This window comes from Electrona antarctica, assembly GCF_951216825.1.
Source record: "Electrona antarctica genome assembly, chromosome: 17".
NCBI classification, from domain to species: domain Eukaryota; kingdom Metazoa; phylum Chordata; class Actinopteri; order Myctophiformes; family Myctophidae; genus Electrona; species Electrona antarctica.
The window spans coordinates 13,521,434-13,543,169 of record NC_136798.1 but is presented as its reverse complement, the minus strand read 5'-3'; the positions used below and the strand labels follow the sequence as shown (position 1 = coordinate 13,543,169).

General features: G+C 42.4%; 1 protein-coding gene across 1 annotated transcript in view; it reads right to left on the bottom strand.

Moving 5' to 3' along the window:
- Positions 1-21,736, bottom strand: part of otofa (otoferlin a) — a 115,547-nt gene that overhangs the window by 4,872 nt on the left and 88,939 nt on the right. Inside the window, exons 26-46 of the mRNA XM_079526867.1 lie at positions 21,427-21,588; positions 20,354-20,425; positions 19,519-19,641; positions 18,801-18,962; positions 17,748-17,910; positions 16,746-16,936; positions 16,347-16,376; positions 16,094-16,231; positions 14,735-14,810; positions 12,580-12,734; positions 11,546-11,680; positions 10,994-11,131; positions 10,744-10,871; positions 10,101-10,271; positions 9,472-9,632; positions 8,628-8,770; positions 8,447-8,535; positions 6,333-6,431; positions 3,038-3,279; positions 1,763-1,941; positions 763-863 (exon numbers count right to left, since the gene is read on the bottom strand). Of these exons, the coding sequence (XP_079382993.1) occupies positions 763-863; positions 1,763-1,941; positions 3,038-3,279; positions 6,333-6,431; positions 8,447-8,535; positions 8,628-8,770; positions 9,472-9,632; positions 10,101-10,271; positions 10,744-10,871; positions 10,994-11,131; positions 11,546-11,680; positions 12,580-12,734; positions 14,735-14,810; positions 16,094-16,231; positions 16,347-16,376; positions 16,746-16,936; positions 17,748-17,910; positions 18,801-18,962; positions 19,519-19,641; positions 20,354-20,425; positions 21,427-21,588 (2,858 nt within the window). The remainder of the gene's footprint in view (positions 1-762; positions 864-1,762; positions 1,942-3,037; positions 3,280-6,332; positions 6,432-8,446; positions 8,536-8,627; positions 8,771-9,471; positions 9,633-10,100; positions 10,272-10,743; positions 10,872-10,993; positions 11,132-11,545; positions 11,681-12,579; positions 12,735-14,734; positions 14,811-16,093; positions 16,232-16,346; positions 16,377-16,745; positions 16,937-17,747; positions 17,911-18,800; positions 18,963-19,518; positions 19,642-20,353; positions 20,426-21,426; positions 21,589-21,736) is intronic.

Sequence of the window (21,736 nt, the reverse complement as noted above, 5' to 3'; positions counted from 1 at the left end):
AATAAACAAACAGAGGGGGGATTGGGGCTACCAATGGCTCAGGCCCCCAGCAACTTCTTGACCAGGTAGCCAGGGATGGAGTAGAGGAAGAGGCCCAGCAAGAGCAGCAGTAGGATCAGCCCCAGGGCCTTGAGGATCAACCAGCGGTAGTTGTTCCAGATGAAGTAACGAATGGACTTCAGAGGTCTCAGAAACCACATGAGACTGATGTCTGGACGCCTTCGCAGCAGGAGGGAAGGAAAGAAGACAGGGCACATGGAGATGAAGGCAAAAACAGGGGGAAAGGGTGAAGGTCCCATATATAGAGGAAGGGAGCAAGGGAAGGAAGGAACAGAGGGAGACAAGTGAAGAAATGGTAGGAGACACGAGTGTGAAAGTGTAAGGTCGGCCATTTTGACAACACAAATAGAGCAGCGCTGGAGTCAAACAAGACCAGGTTGATTTCGAATCTCAGTGCAGATTGGCTGACATTGGGTGTGTTAGTTTGACAGTCATCACTACTTTTTTGTCAGAATGAATCCACCCCACCAAAGACGATAGTGGTCTGTGCCATTCTGTTCCAAGGTGTGAAAGTAATGATCAAGTTTGCCTGTCAGAATAAGCTTATATGCATATGCATTTCTTTCTGTTTGTGTGTGTGTGTGTGTGTGTGTGTGTCTGTGTATAAAGTATGAGCATGCATGTCCATGAGTGTGATGAATGTACAGTATGTGAGGAAAGAGCGTGCATGTACACGTCCCTGTAGTCCTGTGAATATCTTACTTTGGTTTTTCCAGTGGGTCAGGCTCATTCCGTCCCAGTCCAACAGGACTTTTCTCGGCCTCCTCTGCCGACATCAGATGTAGCTCTGCTTCCACTTTACCCTGCAAGGGTGCATCGTGGATTTAATGAAACCACACAAAAATATAAGCTCTTAACACAATCTGGAAGGCGGGGCTTTTCAGAGTAAAATCTGACAATCTGCTGGCACTCTAGCGCCTTTATTTTGAAAGATGCTGGCGGCATCGGTTATGTTAAGAATGTGTTTAAACTCTCAATGGTATAGTCTGTTTTTACTCAATTGTTTAAAAGCTTCAGAAATATTAACAAGCCTTTACAGACCACAAGTGCATATTAAACTTTCATCTTTCAGCTCACACAAAGTACTAAAAGATAGATGCATCATCATTATTGTCGTACAATGTACAATACGTGAAAAATAGAATTTAACCTTGATAGAATGATCATTTAAAATAGACCAACAATTCAGTGATGTCTAACTGAAAAATGTCTAAGCTTAGCATTTCCCATTTGCAGTGGTGGAAAGTAACTAAGTACATTTACTTACAGTAAGGTATTTATTTACTTGAGTATTTCCATTTTTCAATACTTTTACTCCACTACATTTACTTTAAAACATTAGTTACTAGTTACTTTGCAGATTTTTATTATTATTACAAAACATACATTAAACACTTCAGGCCTACATTTCGGCCATTTGAAAATAGCTGAGCTACAAGGTCACAATGCGTCGCATCGGCTATTTTCAAAGGATTGTTATACGTTTGAAAACCTGAAGTAGGACATTCTGCACAGTGAGTACTTTTACTTTTGGAACTTAAGTACATATTGATGCCAATACTTTTGTACTTTCACCCAAGTACATTTTGAATTCCGTTCTTTTACTTGTAACGGAGCACTTCCACATTGCAGTATTGATACTTTTACTTAAGTAAGACCACCACTTTCCACCACTGCCCATTTGTACGAGTGCACATCTTACTGTGAGCTCCATCTCATCATTCTCATCGCGGGCCATAAACGGCCACCAGCCCTTGACCCTCTTTTGTTTGAAGATGGAAATGGTGGGCAGGTCCTGCTCATTCCCGATCATCTTAATGGAACACTGCTTGGCTGTCTTCGCCCCACGAGGGAACCTGTTCAGGTCGAGCTCAATAGCACCTGGGAGTAACGAGGGGGACAAGAAAGGAGCGAAACAAAAATAACAAATCACATGCATTTCAAAGTAATTATTGTCACGTCATTGCTGTGTAAATTGTCAATTTGCTAAAATGAGATGGGCTAAAGTGGGGGAGAACAGGCACCACCACTAGTTGCTGCTTCACCGCTATGATAGAAACAAGGCCATCCCGAAAAGATTAAATTCTACTATTTCCATAAGTCTGCACAAGTTTTAAAGGTGATGGTCAATTGAATACTATCTGATTTCAAAGCATGTAGAAGGTAGGGGGTTGCTGGAGGATCAGACTTTCAACAAAAGGCCCTGAGTTGAAAACAATAGTAGTTGAGGGTAAGGTAGCTGTGACTAAAATAACTAAGTAGAAAATACATAGCTTCATGCAAAACAAATATCATACCAGGAGGCAGGAGCAGACAACAAATATCATACCAGGAGGCAGGAGCAGACAACAAATATCATACCAGGAGGCAGGAGCAGACAACAAATATCATACCAGGAGGCAGGAGCAGACAACAAATATCATACCAGGAGGCAGGAGCAGACAACAAATATCATACCAGGAGGCAGGAGCAGACAACAAAGTGAGACATATGGTTAAAAATTCTGCAAAGGCGAAATTACGTTACATTGCTTTCTTTTGCCATACTCTTTTTCATACTGTAGCTTCCAAAGTAGATGAAGCATTTGACCAGATCTGTCTTGAAGGAGCACCATTAAAGTTAACAGTTAAAATCTGAATCCCCCACCGCCCCCACCGTTTTTTCCCCCTCACTGTATATGTCTCTTTTCCCTTTTTACCTCTATGATGAATTCCTGTTCTGTTCTTTGACTATATAGAAGTGTCTATTTGTACGTCTCTAAATGTTTTGATGAATTGAACATGGTGGACCCTCTTGTAAACAAGTGTAATGCTTAATTGGGTCGTCCACTCACAGTTAACAGTCTTTGTATTGAGTTTGTGCTTGAAATGTACTGTAATTCTGCAAACTGTTAATAAATATTTCAATCAATCAATCAAAAAACAGCAACAGCTAAGAGAGAAAGCTAAAGTGTTCGCTGCGTCAGTGCTCTGCTCACCTAGGAAGTCATCGGCGGAGAAGTGGTCAGCGTCCCAGACTTGCAGCGTGAGGCGGGCCGGGATCTTGTACTCCGTCTCATCCCAGGAGAACATGGACTCTTTCTTGGAGATGACGATCTTCTCCTCGGCCATGAGGTAGTCGAAGGGGAAGACAAAGCGCCAGTTGAAGTTCCCCTCACCAGTCAGCGAGTGGTAGTGGACGTCTGTATCCTGCTTATCCTCCTGCTGACCCTTCAGCCACCTGGGGTACGGAAAGGTTACAGGGTCAAGGGTTAGCGTGAAGTCACAGAGGTAAGAGCTATGTCAACAGTCACTGTAGAGTGTAGACTATGCATTAGGATGTCACTCATGCACTGTGACTTCTAATGTCTAGTGTGTGGATTCTGCGGAAAGCTGTAATAGTGTTTGGTTAATTGGAATGTGAGTACAGTACACAGGTAGATGTACTGTACATACTGCATCTGTGCAACAAGAGATATGAGGTGCTAATCTATCATACTTTCCAGTAATCTCTATATGCATGTCTATATGCAAATCTTCACTTATTAAATCTTAGTGTGCCTGTGTCTGTGTGCATTTGTGTACTTGAGTGATCCAAATGTATGGTTATCACCTACAAGTCAAACTGGCTTATTGCCGGAGGCTCAAATAATTTGCCATGCACACACAAACTTTCCAAAGAAGTTACTGAAATTCATTGCTTTCAAAATGCCTGTTCAGAAACTTCCTAGCTTCACTCAAAACAAATATAATACAAAAACTAAATTCCTCCCAAGGAGAATGCAGAAAAGCTGGTACTGGCAAGCAAAACGAAAACAAGCCTGTGAAGTAAGCCTATGACTAAGATTTTTCATTAACAGACGAGTGAGAATGTCTTGTCCTTAGTCAGGAGGAGTGGCGACGACGTCGGTTGCATTCTCAGTTCTCAAAACTTAACACTGAAAACATGAGATAGTGGAGCTTATAGTGCGTAAAACACAAATGAGAGTGAGAGCATAACAGAATTTTGTATTGTAATTTTTCAGTATATATTTAGCATTGTTGTTGATTTGCTAATTGAGATGCATTGGTTTTAATTGGGGGTGTCAGACTCAGGACTAGGGTTGAGGCTTACGCTTAATTTATACTCCGTCTGTGTTGCTTGCCAAAAATAGCTCATCTACAGGCTCACAATGAGAACTCTGTCACATAATCAAGTATATATTATCATCTACAGGCTCACAATGAGAACTCTGTCACATAACCAAGTATATATTATCATCTACAGGCTCACAATGAGAACTCTGTCACATAACCAAGTATATATTATCATCTACAGGCTCACAATGAGAACTCTGTCACATAACCAAGTATATATTATCGGTATGACGAAGTATAAATCAGGCTTTATGTGAGAAAGCAAATAAGGGAAACTTTATTTTGAAGAAGCAATGCTGTATTCCAACAACGGAAACCATCCCGAATGTATTTCTTACCTTTTTCAAACGGTTGAGAAAGTGTTTCTTTTTAACTGTGTAGTATAAATATTCATTTCTATGTGGATTTTAACCACTTGTGTGGTTATTAACCACTTGAACCCTTGCTATTCTGGGGGGTAACGTTTTGTAGATCAAATGTTGATCTACAAGCGTACAACGTGTTACAACGGGTCACTTCATGTGACACGTGAGCTTGTAGATCAGGTATTTTCACTGAAAAGATTTGGTGTAGAGGGAACAAAAGTGAGGACCAAGTACAAAGCTGACCACAGTCAACTAAGTATTAGTTTACTAAGTGGTTGCTTGGGGATGGTGCTTTTGTTGTTACAGCAAAAAGCGCTGAGTTGAGAACAATTGGGCAGCAGCAGTAGGTAAAAGTAGGTGTGGCAGAGAGAAGCATTTTTGTACAATACACTATCACAAGGCTATAAAACTGTAATTTTGAACAAACTTAAAAAGCACCAGAGCTCAGCTCTGTAGAACTGACATGCACACTTGCTGATAATATGCTTCCATGCAAGAGTTTGTTCTTTATTCCAAACAGCTTGAATGCCGTGGCTTAAAGCAATGTCCAGTAGACATGGCAATACAGGACCAGACCACAAACCTCAAACAAAATGTGTGGTATAAAATGCCCTGCCCTGCTTAAAGGCTACAGTAAAAAGGTCATTATTATTACCCTGTCAGCAGCAATGTGTGGCAGGGTCCTGTCTGAGTGTCTGTGTTAACAAAATAACTACAAAACAAATGTACTGATTTTCACCAAACTTGGTGGGGAGTGACCAGTAGGCTTAACCTGACTCCGCCAGATGGAAGACGCTTGCTTCACATGTGTTTCACAACCGACTTCCATCTGGGATCACTGTAACCCAATCGCTGAAGAAGGCCGGCCCTTTTTATTCAAGCTACTTGGCAAGTGATTGGCAGATCCCGCCAGTAGCTGCCTCTGATTGGTCCGAACCGCGGCCGGTTCATCACTACTCCAGGAGAAATCCCAGATGGAGGCTGTGTTGTGAACTTGTGAATCAATACCTGCCACCATCTGGCGGAGTCAGGTTACAGTAGGCTGCCCCAAAGGGGATTCTTGAATTTGGGCAGAAAAGGTCAAAGGTCAATGTCAAAATGACATCACTGAAAAAAAGAAGGGAATGTGTCTGCACACGATATACTGCTCTTCCAAAATGATGTAATTGGTAATATCTCAGAAATAGAGATATGTAGAACAAATTATGTTAGTGTGGCCAGCTTTATAAAAATAAAATGTTCAAGTTGTTTGAATGGTATAGGTCCTGTTAGCCACCATGCTCAGTTGGTGTGAAGGTATTAGTTTACGGCGTTGTCAATAGTACAACTGGGGGGGAAAGAAGGGAGCTCGCGTGCTGGTTGGATAGCTGAGGCAGGGTAAGGGGGAGAGGGAAGAGGGGGAGTAATTACGAGCCATGCGATGGAATCGTGTGTTTACCCCCTGACATAGATGTCAGACATCTTCTCTCCTGTCATGAAACCATCGTCCTCTAGAATTACGTCATCAGTGTTCCAAATAATAACCCGAAGCTCAAAGCTAGACAACAGCAGAGCATCGACCGGAAAAGGAGAGAGAGGACGACAGACACACAGACAGGGAGACACAAACAAAATAAAAAACGCACAAACACGCACACACACATTGAAAAAAACAAACAAACAAAAAACAAAAAAAACGGAAAACAAAAACAAAACAGAAAATAATGATTAACGCCAAAATAAAACACGCAGCACGCATACTTGTCACACCCACGGGATGAGGCTATGGCTGCCGCACCCCGTATGTACCTACCCCCTGACAAATATGTCACTGGACTTTTCCCCAGTGAAGTAATCATCGTCCTCCAGTATTACTTCGTCTGTATTCCAAATAATCACCCTGAGCTCATATCTGGCAAGGGGGGTGGGGGAGGAAGGAACACACACATAGTTGGACACCTGATTGAGGGCTGTAGTAGCGAAAGAAATAGACTCGCCGTTATTTGGCCTGAGGAACAAAACTATAAATTAAGTTGAAAAACATTCAGCACTTGAATTTCATATGATGAAAAAAGTATTAAATTTGAGGTATTATTTCTCCACATGTTGAGAACCATATTATACATATTAAATGACCATATGGTCTGGCATGTTTAGCTTATCGACTATGACTCATGGAAAACATTACTGCTGACCATTTTCCACAGCATACTGTAGTTTTGTCATGGACATTCATTTCAGTGTAGCATGAAAATCAACTTGCAGGGACTTGAAACCTGCTTGAGATACAGTAGGTAATAATACCAGAGCCATTGTAGAGCAAAGGTTGCATAAATGAGGGGTCAGAAACACTAGAGCTCACATGGTTCATATATTGCATGCTTCATCAACACCCATTAGGAATGTTTGGAACTATACTGTACACTAGTGTTTGGAACTATATTGGTAGCACGAAGGCAACTGTTACTTCCACATTCTTCTTTTTCTTGTCATTATCGCTGAACACAAAACAAATCAACATCAAGTTGGTTAACTTGTGATAGTAAATGACTGAATACAGAATGTTATAGGAATATTCTTTGTTTAAATAATCCACCATTGTTATAAAATAACTTAATACTAAATCGTTGCTACTATATAGTCGGGCAAAAAACAGCTAATTCAATGTTTCACAGTTTTAGACCCCCCCCCCCCCCCCACGAATCAATGCTATTGAACACCAGTCTGTTGGTTAATTTCTTCTTTTTCTTTCTTTCTTTCTTTTATTTTTTTAACCAATGAGTATTAAAAAGTATCCAACTGTCTGCTAAAGAAACTAACTCCACTACTTGACAAATAAATATATTGTCAAGTAATTGACAATATAATTTAAGTCACAATACCAACTTTGATGAGGCAGAATTGCTTTGTTTTTAATTTCCTGAAAAATGAACATTTAGGAGTTAGCTGGTTTCTGCCCGATAGCAGACATATGCATATGCAAAATAACTGTGTAGTTGTTTGTCTGTAAAAGTAAAGTTAGCATTTTAAGAAAGGGATAATGAACAGTGAGAAATAAAGCCCAACAGGGTGATTCAGCACCCTGACTCAAGGCGGAGGGGTTAAATCACCCTGAAGACATTTATTTCACATTACACAGCTTAGTTGAATGCTTGATTCTGATTGGTCAATCACTGAATTCAGCGGTGTGTTAACTTATTTCTGTATAATGACCAATGAGGTCTATAACAGAAAGCTGTAATCAAAGGCTCAGAGCACCTTCATTTTATGCCGTATCCAACAGCCATGTAAACAAACGCACAATGTAATTTACAGCTAAACATTGCTGTCAAGAATGTTTTTGAAAACATTTGAAGCGAGAAAGAGACAACGCAGTAACCGAAAATTGATTCTGTGTTGCGATGGACGGACGTGGTATAAACATATGGAATACTTTCATTAGCATAAGAAAGTAAATACTTTGTTTTGTTGTTACTTTTGGCTCAATGTATTCATTTATTTATTAAGTAGCCGTGTAATAAGCGGGATGATTGACTGCGAGCCGGTCATTGTTTAGAAATAAACCCCTTCTTGACAGGGTTTAATCCCCCTGTCAAGGTTTATTTCTCAACAATGACCGGTTTGCCGTCAATTATGCCTTGCATAACGGCCGCATCACTGTTTGTTTCGTTATCCTACTTATTACCGGTACATGGCTACTTGACACAAAGTCAACAAAATGTGTTATTGCTTTCACTAAAGAATATTAATAGTAGGCTATTCATAGAAGCGCTCTGCTATTAATGAATAACAAATGGCAGAATACTGTAATCTGAATCAAGCATTCAGCCAAGCCGCTTAATAAACCAGTGGTTTTCAAAGTGGGGGCCACAGTAAACCAAAATAGCATAGTACTTAATCCCTAATCTCGAACTAATCTGGGCCTACCTTTTTGGTTTCCGTGGCGATATGTCAACAGCAGGCCCAGGGGCAGGCATGTCCATTGGGAACATGTCTACCCACATCTCAACGTGACCCTGTGGAAAACACACAAGAGGAAAAGTCTAGTAGTGGTCATCATCACCTCCACTGCTCCGCAACTCAACCCTAGCACCACGTGTCATCCTACCTGTTCGATGCCAGGTTTGTCTGGGTTGAGCAGGGGTCTGGTCTCCACGTGTTCAGGGATGAGTTTACAGCCCACTCTGGGGATCTCCTCCCAGTGATTCAGCACGGTCAGAGCAAGATGCTCCTCTGTGGGCCTCTTCTGACCTACAGCAGGAGATTGGACGTAAAATAGATGAGAGAACACAGGATAATGGGAGGGAACAGTGTTCCTCAGTGTTTACCATTAATTAATTTGGAACTCTGAAAGTATAACCAAATTCTTTGAGATACACACATGGGTATTTAGGGGCATGTCTAAATCCACCATTGTCTTGGAGGTGCAAACAGCACAGGTATCAGCACTGCATTTGTTTTTATGGATCGTGGCATGAGGTTTCTGTCCTAGACGTCCTGACGTACTAGGGCAGGGTTCCCCAATTCATTTTCCTCAAGGGCCATATTTTGACTAGGGAACCAGGCTGGGGGCCGAGTCCGCACGCGCGAAAAATTGTTTTTTTTTTTTTTCCTTTCATGAATTAATTAAAAAATGTTCTCAACCAGTGGTCTGGGGACCACCAGTGGTCCTTGAGGGGGTGCCCAGTTTGACATGCATAGGCTACTGACCCCCATTTAATGCCATTTATATCTGGGACACCCCCCCCAAAACAAAACAAAACTTTTATTTTTTATTCATTTTTATTCTTCCAGGGGCCACAAGGGGGCGCTCCGCCCGCCTATTGGGGAACCCTGTACTAGGGAGTGGCGTCACTGTAGCTAAAATAATGGACGCCTAAGAGATCTTTTGGTTACACTCTCAAAGTAACAGAAGATTTTACTGTCAGGATTTCCTTTCGACAAAGCCTTACCATTTTCATCTTCCATTTCCGTAGGCGCCTGGAACACGCGGCTGGCCACCTTAACCTTGCCCCCGGGCCCATAGTGAGGTCCGTCCAGTTTGCCTTCCTTGCACAGTTTAGTCAGGATCTGACTGGGCTTCATTGCATCACGCCACACGTTGTATCCCTGGCTAGTGTTAGCAAGTAATGAAGATGTTGTTAATGACCAAAAGAAACAAATGTTTTTGGTTTTCAGAGCAATAAAATGTATAAATTAATAAAATAAAATAAAAACGATTTGTCTTCTTATGATCTTGACCTTGTTTTTTAAAGGCACAATTCAGATTTGATATTAATTATTATTCACATGCATTCTGAAAGAATTTGATTGGCAGATGGAAAATGTATTTTCTACTCCATGAATCAAAATATAGATCAATAATAGCCTACTCCAATTTCAGCATAAATAAGCAATTCTACCTGGAACAACATATTTTCAGATGGGGGTCGGCGGCCCATGTCATATATATTTGGGGGTCCTTGACATGAAAATGTTTGAGAACGACTGACATAGAAACATGGGTTTTTCAGAAACGACGTCAGGCCTAAATGGGTTAATGTGCCTAGTTTGACGATGGATGGATACGGTAGATGCTTACACAGCGTAGGAGGAGGCTATTCCACATGTTGCTCTGTGCTTGCTGTAGAAACGGTTCTCCAGGTCGATCTTAGTCTCTCCTATGAGGTCGTCAGTGCCCACCAGGTCCCAGTCATACACCGACACTGTCAGCATGGACTCCATGGGGAACGTAGCCTCAATGTCAAATGATCTAAACAGAAAGGACATATTTTGTGAAATATGAATATTGGATATCAAAGAATGAGAAGATTATGGACAGAGACATCCAGTATGAGTCCCCTGATCTCCTTTGAACATATCGGTTTGAAGACCATTGACAATGAAGACCAATATACAATATAGTTGAACATTTACAATGTACACCGTCCATGTACAATGTACACTACACAGTCCATGTACAATGTACACAGTCCATGAATGACAGAGAAAATGTAAAAATGAAAACAACACAAAACATTCTTTTGTAAAATACTTTTGAAATGAGCTTATTAAAATAGACAAAGTAACATAACACAGAAAATAACCTACGCTAAACACTGTCTGTAGGAGTGGCTTGGAAGTCATACATTGAACGGTTTATGCAAAACATTAACGTGAACAGGGTAATATACTGTACTTTATAATAACGTTTAATATTCTTTATATGGCTTATCTGCACTCACTTGCCAAAGACCGGGTTGAGCTGTTTGGAGATGTAATTCTCCTTGTCCTTGACCTCTGACTTGCCAAGTTTAATGGCAACATAGGGATCAGCCTTCCCATTTATATCAGCAGGGTGCAGATCTGTGGCCTGCAATAGAAGAGAATACAATATAGGCTTTCCATTGCTACAATACACTTTAGGATTTTAGCTTTGACCTAAAAATAAACTAACTAACTGGTGGTTTAGAGCTGAAAGCTCTTACTACTCACCCTGACCACATAGACGCGGACAAGGACTTTGATGGGGTCATTGTGAGGAATGCTCTGGAACATGCCCATGTTAGGATCATAGCCCACGTCCCTGGTGATCTCCTCAGAAACGGGTAGCTTGTACATACACAGTGACCCCTGCGGTGAGAGTTGAACAACGTTACAGGGGTTAAAGCAATGGCAGTCACACCATGGTAATCTTGGCTTGAACTAGTCTGGACCAGTTTCCAGGCCCATGGTTTGCATCGTCAATAATAATAATAATAATAATAATAATAATAATAATAACAATAACAATAACAATAATAATAATACATGTAATAATAATACTACTAATAATAATAATATTTGTATAGCACCTTTCATGACATGAAGTTACTATGAAATTATTTAAAACGTGATCTAGCTTCTTAAATGTGCGACAAGCCAAATAACCAAATAAACATTGAATGAATGAATGATAAAGTGAAACTCTTAATGTCTTTGAATGATGTCATTCCCTACTCCACTAGGATCTACTCTGCCAGCAGAAACAGAATAGCACAGCTTCACCTTGAACCTTCCAACGATTCTGTCATCATCCAGTGCGTGTTCATCTTCGTCCCCAGCCTTGCCTCGGTACAGGTTGAACGTATGGAGCCAATCCTCGAAGTCACCAAACTCACTGTCCAGCTCCTTGTTGTAGACCTGGATAGTAGCAAAATACAAATACAAAAGCCTCACTCACACCTTTCGATCTAGCATACAACATTGATGCATGCTAGATGTAAGCAAGATGTAAGTGTCATGGCCGCCCCAATGCATTTCCAATGGAAGTCACATGGTTTGATACAACATTTTGGACTACAAGCTGTTGTATGGCTTTCGACTGCCCCCCTCCCCCTCATACAACACAAATAATGTTGTGTCAAACCATGTGACTCCCATTGGAAATGCATTGCGAGCTTGCATCAGCTTTACATCTCATACAACAAGCATACATCAATCTGTTGCGACCGTGTGAGTCGCCCCAAAGACTAACTAAAGTATGTACTCTATTTGTGTATCTGTGTGTGCACATTTGCGAGAGTCTTTGCATTTGCCAGCATGTACAATCGTCAGTGGTGGAAAAAGTACTCACATTTTGTACTTGAGTACAAGTATCAATACAAAAGAAGTCCGGTAAGTTTACTTGAGTAAAAGTACAAAAGTATTGGTATCAAAATGTACTTAAAGTACCAAAAGTAGAAAGTACTCTTTATGCAGTACTCTCATTTTAAGTTTTCAAATGCTTTTTCTTTTTTTTTAATAATAATCCAAATCTACAAAGTAACTAAAGCTGTCAAATAAATGTAGTGGAGTAAAAGTACAATATTTGGATCTGAGATGCAGTGGAGTAGAAGTTAAAGTATTATTGGAAATACTCAAGTAAAGTACAAATACCTTAAGTTACTTTCCACCACTGACAATCGGACTGTGCGTGCGTGCGTGCGTGTGTGTGTGCGTGTGCGCGCGTGTGTGTGTGTATGTGTGTGTGTGTGTGTGTGTATGTATGTGTGCGCGCGCACGCACGTGTGCGGGTGTGAAATTGTGAATGACACACTAACCAGTAGCTCGTCCACTTTGGGCTTCACCGGCCGTTTCTCGGCAGTGTCTCCGCTCGTGTGACCGTGGCCTCTCTTCTTGTCCCTGAACATTCTCCTGTCTTTGGTCTTCTCCTTGCTCTTTGTGCCTTTCACAGGGAAGTCATCGAGTTTGATATCTGCCCGAAAGGCCGAGTGGAAGGAAGAAAGGATGGACGGACGGCGGCACCATGGAAACCAGGAATCATGGAGAGGTGGGCAGGGGGGGGGGGGGTAGGACACAGCACTCTGCATGTCAGTCAACATGAAAGCTGACAGGTCTGCCTCTTTGGTGTTCGCTGAGAACACTTCATTACTGTACCTTCTCGTCAAATAGAAAACATAGCTAGGAGACGATTGACTGGAAAGACCCAAACTGTTCACACCGTAATGTCACCGTTATTATAATAAGAGTCGTGTTACAACGTGACATCAAATTGTTTGACACTAAAGGATTTAAAAGGGGTGTATGCGTGTATCACAGGAAGGCGTTAGGCCAAGAGTCATTGAGTGACACTGCATCAGCCAACTTTCATGTGTAGTGCAGCACTGGGTGAGGGTGCTAACCGCAGGAGCGCTTAGTATGGCAATGATATGAAGGCTGTGACGTAATGTAAGCGTGGATGGCGTGTGTACTGTGCAGTAAGATGATAAAAAAGAAAGCAGGCCAGCAGTGGAGAGAAAGCAGCGAGCACAGCGTGCCTTTGCATGCTCGGCGGTAAACATCACATAACACCATCGCAGAATGAAAGCTGTGATAATAGTGCAGGTTCTCTAATGCTGCTCTATGTCACTGCAAGGACTTTCACAGGGCCAATAATGTTACTTTAAAGTTTAAACATCTTCATTCCATATATAATTCCAGGTGTTAATAGGTAAAGCAATGAAAAACATAAAAAATATGCAATCATAATACCATTTGAGATTCCATTCTACTTTATCTTGTGAGCTGATGAAACTTACTCACTGATAAATTAACACCCAAAATAGAATTATGCCGATCTCAGGATCCATATATGAATCGTCCATCGTCTATGACACAATGACTTATTAATTATGATATATGGTCATGGTTTCATCCCAATCAGAGCCCAATTGACTTCCATTATAACATTTAAGTTATCTATTGTGAAATCAGCACTGATCGGTCCGACGGTCCAGCAAATTTTTGCGAAATTAGCTCCTGAAACGCCAGACAGACAGAAAAATAGATACTCTTCTAGACGGTTTGCCTTTGACGAGCCATGCTGTAAAAACATCTTGAGAGATTTTTCCTAAAATGTCTACTGGCACCTATTGTTGGTGGAATGACCCTTCCCATAGCCTGGTAAACCATCCCGGTCATGGAATTCAATTACATTTTCATTCAAAATTAAATTGAATTCTGCGACGGGAGGTTTTACCAGGCTACCCTTTCCCAACAATCACGGCAACAAGGCATCCAGTCACATTGGCAGGCACCCCTTGCTAGGTATAGAGCAGTGGTTTTCACTTTTCAATCATAGTGAGATACTGTAACAGTCAAAATAGAAAATACATCTACATTCTCTAATTGTGTACAATTCTCATAAATATAGTAATGCAGTTGTTTAACAATAATTTAACTCTAGACTCTCTCAAGTCTTAACTCTCTCACGAGTTAAAGATCTATAATTTGGTTACCAACCGCCCCTCCATCATTTAGCTGGGGACCACCTGGAACCCCCTCACGGACCACTGGTTGAGAACCACTGGTATAGGGGCTTAAAGATGGAGTGCCGTGATTCTTTTTGTCCAGTTTTTTGTGTGTTTATGAGGTGACAGTACTTCATTAGACCCCTTGGTGGGGTTTCTTCCTGGAGGCTGAAACCTTGACAATCCAACGTGCCAATGAAAAAAAAACTGTGATATAGTGACATCACAATATCATCCCCTCCCCTAACCCCTCCCCCTTTATCATCCAACAACTGCTGTGGGTGCGGCTTCAGTTCAGGTGGATCACCACCCATCACCATGCCCACCAGGCAAACCAGGCATACTTAAAGAACTGGTGGGCGTGTCCATATGAAATATGGGTAATAATAATACCTGATGATCATGTTTCAGGGTGGAAAACAATCACGGCACTCCGTCTATAAGTGATGAATGTTACTGTAACTACCTGCTCCCTCTGCTGCTATCTCTAGGTCTTCTCTCTCCTCTGCCTCGGCCTGGGCAACCTCCTGGGCCTTCAAGATCTGGAACCCACGGCACACAAAGGTGAGTCAGCTCTGCTGGGGGTGGAGGGCTTTCATAATAATATCTGGGACTTATATAGCGCTTTTCATGGTACTCAAAGACGCTTTACATGTGTGGGGGCCATGGGGACGGAACATAAGAAAAGGACAACTTTATTAGGAAAAACAAGTTAAAAACAGGTCAGCTTGGGAAGGCTATAGTCTAAACAGCTGGGTTTTCAGTGCGGTTTTGAAGGTAGGGAGGGAGGGGTTTTCACAATCTCACTTAACATACAGGGCAGTGGTGGAAAGTAACTAAGTATTGTACTTAAGTGCAATTTTGGGGTATTTTTACTTTACTATAGTATTTCCAATTTCCAATACTTTTACTTTGATCTACTCCACTACATCTCAGAGGCAAATATTGTACTTTTACTCCACAACATTTATTTTAAAACTTTAGTATATAGTTACTTTATAGATTTTTGTTTATTATTACAAAATAGCAGATCTACAAGCTCACAATGTGTCGTATCGCGACGCATTGTGAGCTTGTAGATCTGCTATTTTCAAAGGATTTTTATACATTTGAAAAATTGTGAAATTACTGCATAATGGGTACTTTTACTTGTGTACTTTAAGTACATTTTGATACCAATACTTTTGTACTTTTACTCAAGTAAAGTTTTAATTCCGGACTTTCACTTGTAACAGAGTATTTCTACATTGCAGTATTGATACTTTCACTTGAGTAAGAATTGTGAGTACTTTTTCCACCACTGGATACAGGTAACACTCACAGCATCCCAAGTAGATGTAGTTGCTGTCGGGCAGAAACCTTGTATCTCCATATTTATTTTAATAAATTAATTCCCTACTTCTGCATACAAGAGCGCCACGCAAAAGTAACAAGAATAGCTGATCTACAAACTCTCAAGGCATTGCTATGTGACACGTTGTGAGCTTGTAGATCGGCAATGTTTGCTTTTTTATTTGAACAACGGAATATAAAAAATTACCCGCACACTGCCAACTTGCATGGTACATGAAGAGATACAATTTGTTCATGTATTTATAAATATTTAACCAATGAAAAGTATTAACAAGATCTTGTGATTAAATACATTGGATCAATTGGAGCAAAGGTTGTTTTTTTTTCTATTTCCTGAAAAGTAATCGTTCTGGACAAGGTTTCAACCCAACAGCGACAAATACTTTCTGCTGTTCACACGTGTACCGTACATTTCACTGAAACACAAACAGAACAGAACGGAACAGATCACAAATAGAATAGAATCACACACCTCCATGAGGGTGTCGATGGAGGCAAAGTATTTGGACCACCAGTCGAGCATGCTCTCATCCAACTCCTCCTCTTCCTCCGCCTCTCCCTTCTTCTTCTTCTTCTTCTTCTTTCTCTCTTTCCCATTCTCTTCTTCGTTCTACCAACAGAGTATTGGGGGGGCTCTCATTTATTTTCATTTGTTTTCTCGGTGTATGACACCAACATTTAATGTTTCTATTATGATATACAGCATAATGAGGTTAATTACTTACCATGTCAACCTTAACTACTGCATCAGATGTCTATGGTAGCACAGGGCGTGGATGGGGGCGCAAACACAACAAAACAAAATCATAAGGGATGACATGCAGCGACAAGTCAAACAGGTTGGAAAGCCTCATCACTATACCGTCCGCAAAACAAACACACATGTGCACGCACGCCTGCACGCACGCACGCACGCACGCACGCACGCACGCACGCACGCACGCACGCACGCACACGCGCACGCACGCACGCACGCACGCACGCACACACGCACACGCGCACGCACGCACGCACACGCGCACGCACGCACGCACACACGCATTCCACGGCAATGCATGCACACCAAAATCTTTTACGTTACATGTTACTACGTAAGCACATAAAATACACAAACACAGGCTTACGGCTTCCAGCTTGACCACCGTGTCCATCTTTCGGAACGAGGACTCCTCTACTCTCGCATTCTCCATGTTGACTGTGAAGTCACCTGCGGGGCGAGAGAGGGTGCGGGACAGGGTGCGGGAATAGAGGCTGTTTGAGGAGCGCGACTGGGAGCCACCATTGGCGAGCACCATGTAGCCATTCATTAGCTTAGCTGGAGAGTGGCCACGGAGGGGAGCGGGACGGGGCCCAGGAGACAAGGTTGTCAAGTTTGACAAGGATCGACGAGGAGGGCCGTCGGTAGGAGAAGACAGGACATCATCCAAGGACGTGCAAGAAGGTAACAGTAAGAGTAAGAGGTAGGTATAGGTACAGTATGAAGGGGGAGGAATAGAGGAAGGGATGGCGGGAGGATTCATGGAGAATACAGGATAAAGGACGGGTTGAGGGAGACAGTGTGCAGAAAAGGTGGAGAAGTGCAGGAAGCAAGCAGAGAAATCAGAAAAGTCAGTAAAGCCTGAGTTATGCTACCGTGGGTGTCACGCACCAGAAATTGCCAATCTACAAATTCACAATGCGAATGTGTCGCTACTCGCTAGGTATACATCAGGCATGAGGAATACAGATTCACACTAAAGTGACCGTACAGTTCTTGGATAAAATAGCATTTGGAAACAACAACAAATCAACATCTTATTTCTTTTCTCTTTTAGCAAATGGTATTAGACTCAGGTCTGGTACAGGCTGATTTAGAATGAGAAGAAACCTAGAATAATAAAGAATAAACAAATTGTCCTGTAATTGATTCATACAACTCGTGGTACAGTAGATACTGGAAGAATTCTAGGAAGAAACTGTGAGACGATCAAATCTCAAGGTCTTGAATTCTGGCTCCCGACATAAGAACTTATAGCTGAAATTCATTAACATTTTTCCAAACACTGTTACAATTATTAAGACTAAACCCCTTCAGCTCAGCTCAGTATCAGTAATGCACCGTATAGTGTACAGTATATGTACAGTACCTGCATTGGCCCAGTTGTTGGAAGTCTTGTCTGGGGCGCTGTAGATGAAACGTCTCAGGCTGGTGACAGCATGGGAGCCCACAAGGGTGTAGCGACCGAACGCCCTGCAGTCCACCACCCTGATGTTCAGAGGAGGGTGGAGAAGCTCGTTCTCAGGAAGGTCCTGTGGTCAGAGGGAAGACGTGGAGCATAGCTCCGGCTTAGGATATCGTTGCTGTCGGCCAGAAACCTCATTAAGTCCAAAACTGTTCACTTTCAGGATTCTAATAAAAAATAAAAAATAGCCAATCTAAAAGCGCAAAACTCGTTGCATCGTGATGTGACACTTTTTTGTGACACTGTAGTATGACAAAGTAGCATATTAATTTAATAAAATCACACCCGTGTGAACTGAGTGGTGTAAGGTCTTATATAGACTGATCAGCTGTGGTCTGACGTAATGTCTGACGTAATGAAATCACACCTGTGTGAACTGGGTGACCATAGCAACCATGCTCATTTTTTGGTACGAACAGACAGACAGACACGTAAACTAACAAAGCCAGTTGTAGGAGTGGTTTACACCACTCAAAAAAGGGAAGAGGTTTCTGTCTGACAGCAACAATATCAGGCTTTGTTTAGAGTTTTAAAAATGACAATTGATTTGACTGTTCCTGAAGAGCAGCTGGGACCTAAGATAATTAAGACCTTTACAGTATTTTAACCACAAGAAAAGTCTTAGGATCTCTCTGCACTCCAGTCCCATGGCCAGGCCCAAGCGTGCGTTTATCTAGTAAAAAACAGTCACAAGCCACACAAAATAGGAATTGGAGTGTCCAATTTCAAATGGTCTTACGTAATCATCGACTTCCCATGAACAACAATATGGGTCACGTTTGAAATGCATTGAGAATTGGAGATAATCAGCAGAGAATCAGAATACTGACAGCGATCCTTTAGAATGGACTCATACAATTCAGCCTCGCAGCGGTGTCAACTGTCAACCACCAAAATGATCGAGGTGAACAACCATATATATATTTGTTGTTCCAAACAACTATTGGTTGCACTTACCACCTCAAACCACTTGACCAGGGTGCTGAAGTTGGGGTTCTTCTTGTAGTTCTGGATGAGAGCAGATTGGACCCCTCTGCCTGCACACTCTATGTCCACACGAGGCCGGTCCACCTGTGCCAAGTTGACCCTCTTTAGATCCCTCAGGCCCCAAAACAGAACCTGGACCACAGAGGAGATGTTAGCATTAGGGTCAAAATGAGCTCAAAGCTATATTAAAGTCTAACTCACGTTGATTAGATGATGTAATGGTGATGTAAAACAAACAGTGCCAACACAAACATCAAACGCCATTAACAATAAAGAGACAATATGACGTAAACAACACGTTATGACGTACATTTTCCCTTCATTGTCAATGCGTTTACTAAACAAACTTTGAACTAAAGACAGAAATTAAACCTGTGTATAGGAGGGGCTAGCACCCCTCAAAAATGTATGTAGTCACTGCATTCATTTATGGAAAAAAATCCCTCTTGTGTGAAGTGAGTGGTGTCTTTCATCACAATGATGATCTGATGATGTCAACATGACGTCACAGATATTCCATGCTCAAACGGACAGACAGACAGATGCACAAAGCTGGGCATTGGAGCGGCTGCGCCGCACAAAAACATAAAAGGATGGTATATGGAAATGCAAGGTTGCTACTTGCTACCCGACAGTGATGATATGATATCTAATATAATATAGATGAGACTGATATGGTTCTTCTCACCTCTATGCGGTAACGACTGAGGACTGGCCGGATGCCCAGGGGCACAGGCAGAATGGGTCCACGCTCTGAGTCCGTTGGTCCTTCTCCTAGGGGAGGAAGCTCTGCCCTGCCTCCTTGACCAACCTACTCAGAGAGGGAAAGCACAGCAATGTTTTTCTCTCTCTCTCTCTCTCTAAAATAGTGAAAATAGCAGATCTACAATTTAGCTCACACGAAGCGAAGTGTCATTTCCATTTCCATTTCCATTTCCATAAGAGCGTCTGCTAAATTGTAAATTGACTATTAAGTGGTTAATTCATTGGGTATTTTTGAAAGTTTGCATCCTGGGAAGACGTCAGATTTATCTGGGAACCCCTGCTCAAAAACACTGAGACTTTTACTCTAGCTGGAAAACAGATAAGAACTGAGGAAGTGAAGATAAATGACTCAGTTCACGCTTGTCGGAATAACATCCTCCCGGTGACAGAGATAAAAGACCACCACAGACAGATGGATCTTCTCCACTACAAGAAGTAAGCGAGCCGTGCCGTGCCATTCCGTGCCGTGTAATGTATTTCACAGGTTCTGGACTCGGTTTCAGATAAGGTCGATATGGTTATTCAGAACTTAATTTGGTCTCTGCTCATGTTACCTTTTTAACGGCTGTTTATGTTTTACAATGTGCCACTATTTTCTGCCCCTTCAGCCGTGGCTGTGACTAAAACAAATGGAAGGGTTTTTTTATTTTTATGGAAGGTTCTCCATTACTTCTCCGTAGTTGGAAAAGAGCCAAGAGTCTGCGATGTGTGACTGGCTTAGAGAGCAACGGGGGGTGGACAGAGAGTAAAAAGAGCACCTTGATCTGAGGAACAGCAAAGTTATGGACAGCGATCAGAGCCCGCCTCATCTCCTCCTCATCAAAAGGCATCTGTAGAGAGGAGGAGGAGGAGGAGGAAGGGAGAAGGAGACAGAGGAATGGGATGTTGGAAGAGACAGACAGGGAGGAAGAGGTGAGGAGGAGGATGGACAGAGAGAGTGTGTGTGAAGGGTAGGAGGGAGGACACAGTGGAAGGAGGCAGGGGGGGTTGATGGCGTCTCACATGAGGGCAGGAGGTGGATGTGTGTGTGTGGGGGGAGAGTTGGGGGAGGGGAAAATGTCATAGAAACACGAAGGATAGTACATGAGAAGACAGGTGAGCACACAACAAACGAACAAAGGCAGAGAGAGGCATGAGAGAGAAAGACCCCCTCTTGTGGTCTTGTCAGGATGGTCTGTCTGTTCAACACTTTTTGGTCCCAAACAAGGATGCCATGTAAGGTGCTGAGCACATTCACGGCCCCCAGAGACAGCTAACCATTTCAGTGACCTTTCCTCTATCACCACCCTTAGGCTTCAATTTACTTTGTAGCTTTTTCATTTAGGGTTCTTTATTTGACACTTTAGTTTAATGGTTCTGTCGTTTACACAACGTGTAACAGTGTGTGTGTGTGTGTGTGTGTGTGTGTGTGTGTGTGTGTGTGTGTGTGTGTGTGTGTGTGTGTGTGTGTGTGTGTGTGTGTGTGTGTGTGTGTTACTATAGCACTATTGTAGAGGTTAGATGGGTCACTATAGCAACTATAGCAACCACACCAGTGCACAGGTGTAAGTACTGTAGAAGTGGGTTGCTTTCAGCTGGAATTGGGCTCCAATTGCTCCAGTCCCCTGCCAGCAGAGCACTATGGCACATGTGTAGAATAATACATTGGTGTGTGCGATGTGAATTGTCAATTGTGTGCATTTATGTGTGTGTGCGTGCGTGCGTGTGTGTGTGGTGTGCGTGCATGCGGTGTGTGTGTGTGACGTGTGTGTGTGTGTGTGTGTGTGTGTGCGTGTGACTGTGTGACTGTGCATGCATGCCATGTGTGAATGTGTGCATGCATCCATGTTACCTGCAGAAGCTCGAAGGCAGCCAGCAGGTCTCCTGCCGTGGAGTTCCCTCTGTAGATCTGGTAGTACTCCAGCTGCGGGGGGAACCTCGGAGAGCAATAGCGCTCGTCACACATCTTAGTGATGGGCTTGGCAAACGCCCGACCTATGAACTCTGCCTTGCCCTGAGCGCCGCACACATCATGACAGACACCAACCAGCCGGGGGGGGCGGGGGATGGGACGAGACAGGACGGGACAAGGGAAGGGAGTTAGACAAGGGTTCGGGAAAGTGCTGTTTCAAGCGGCGGCCACTAGATGTCAGTGTAAGTCC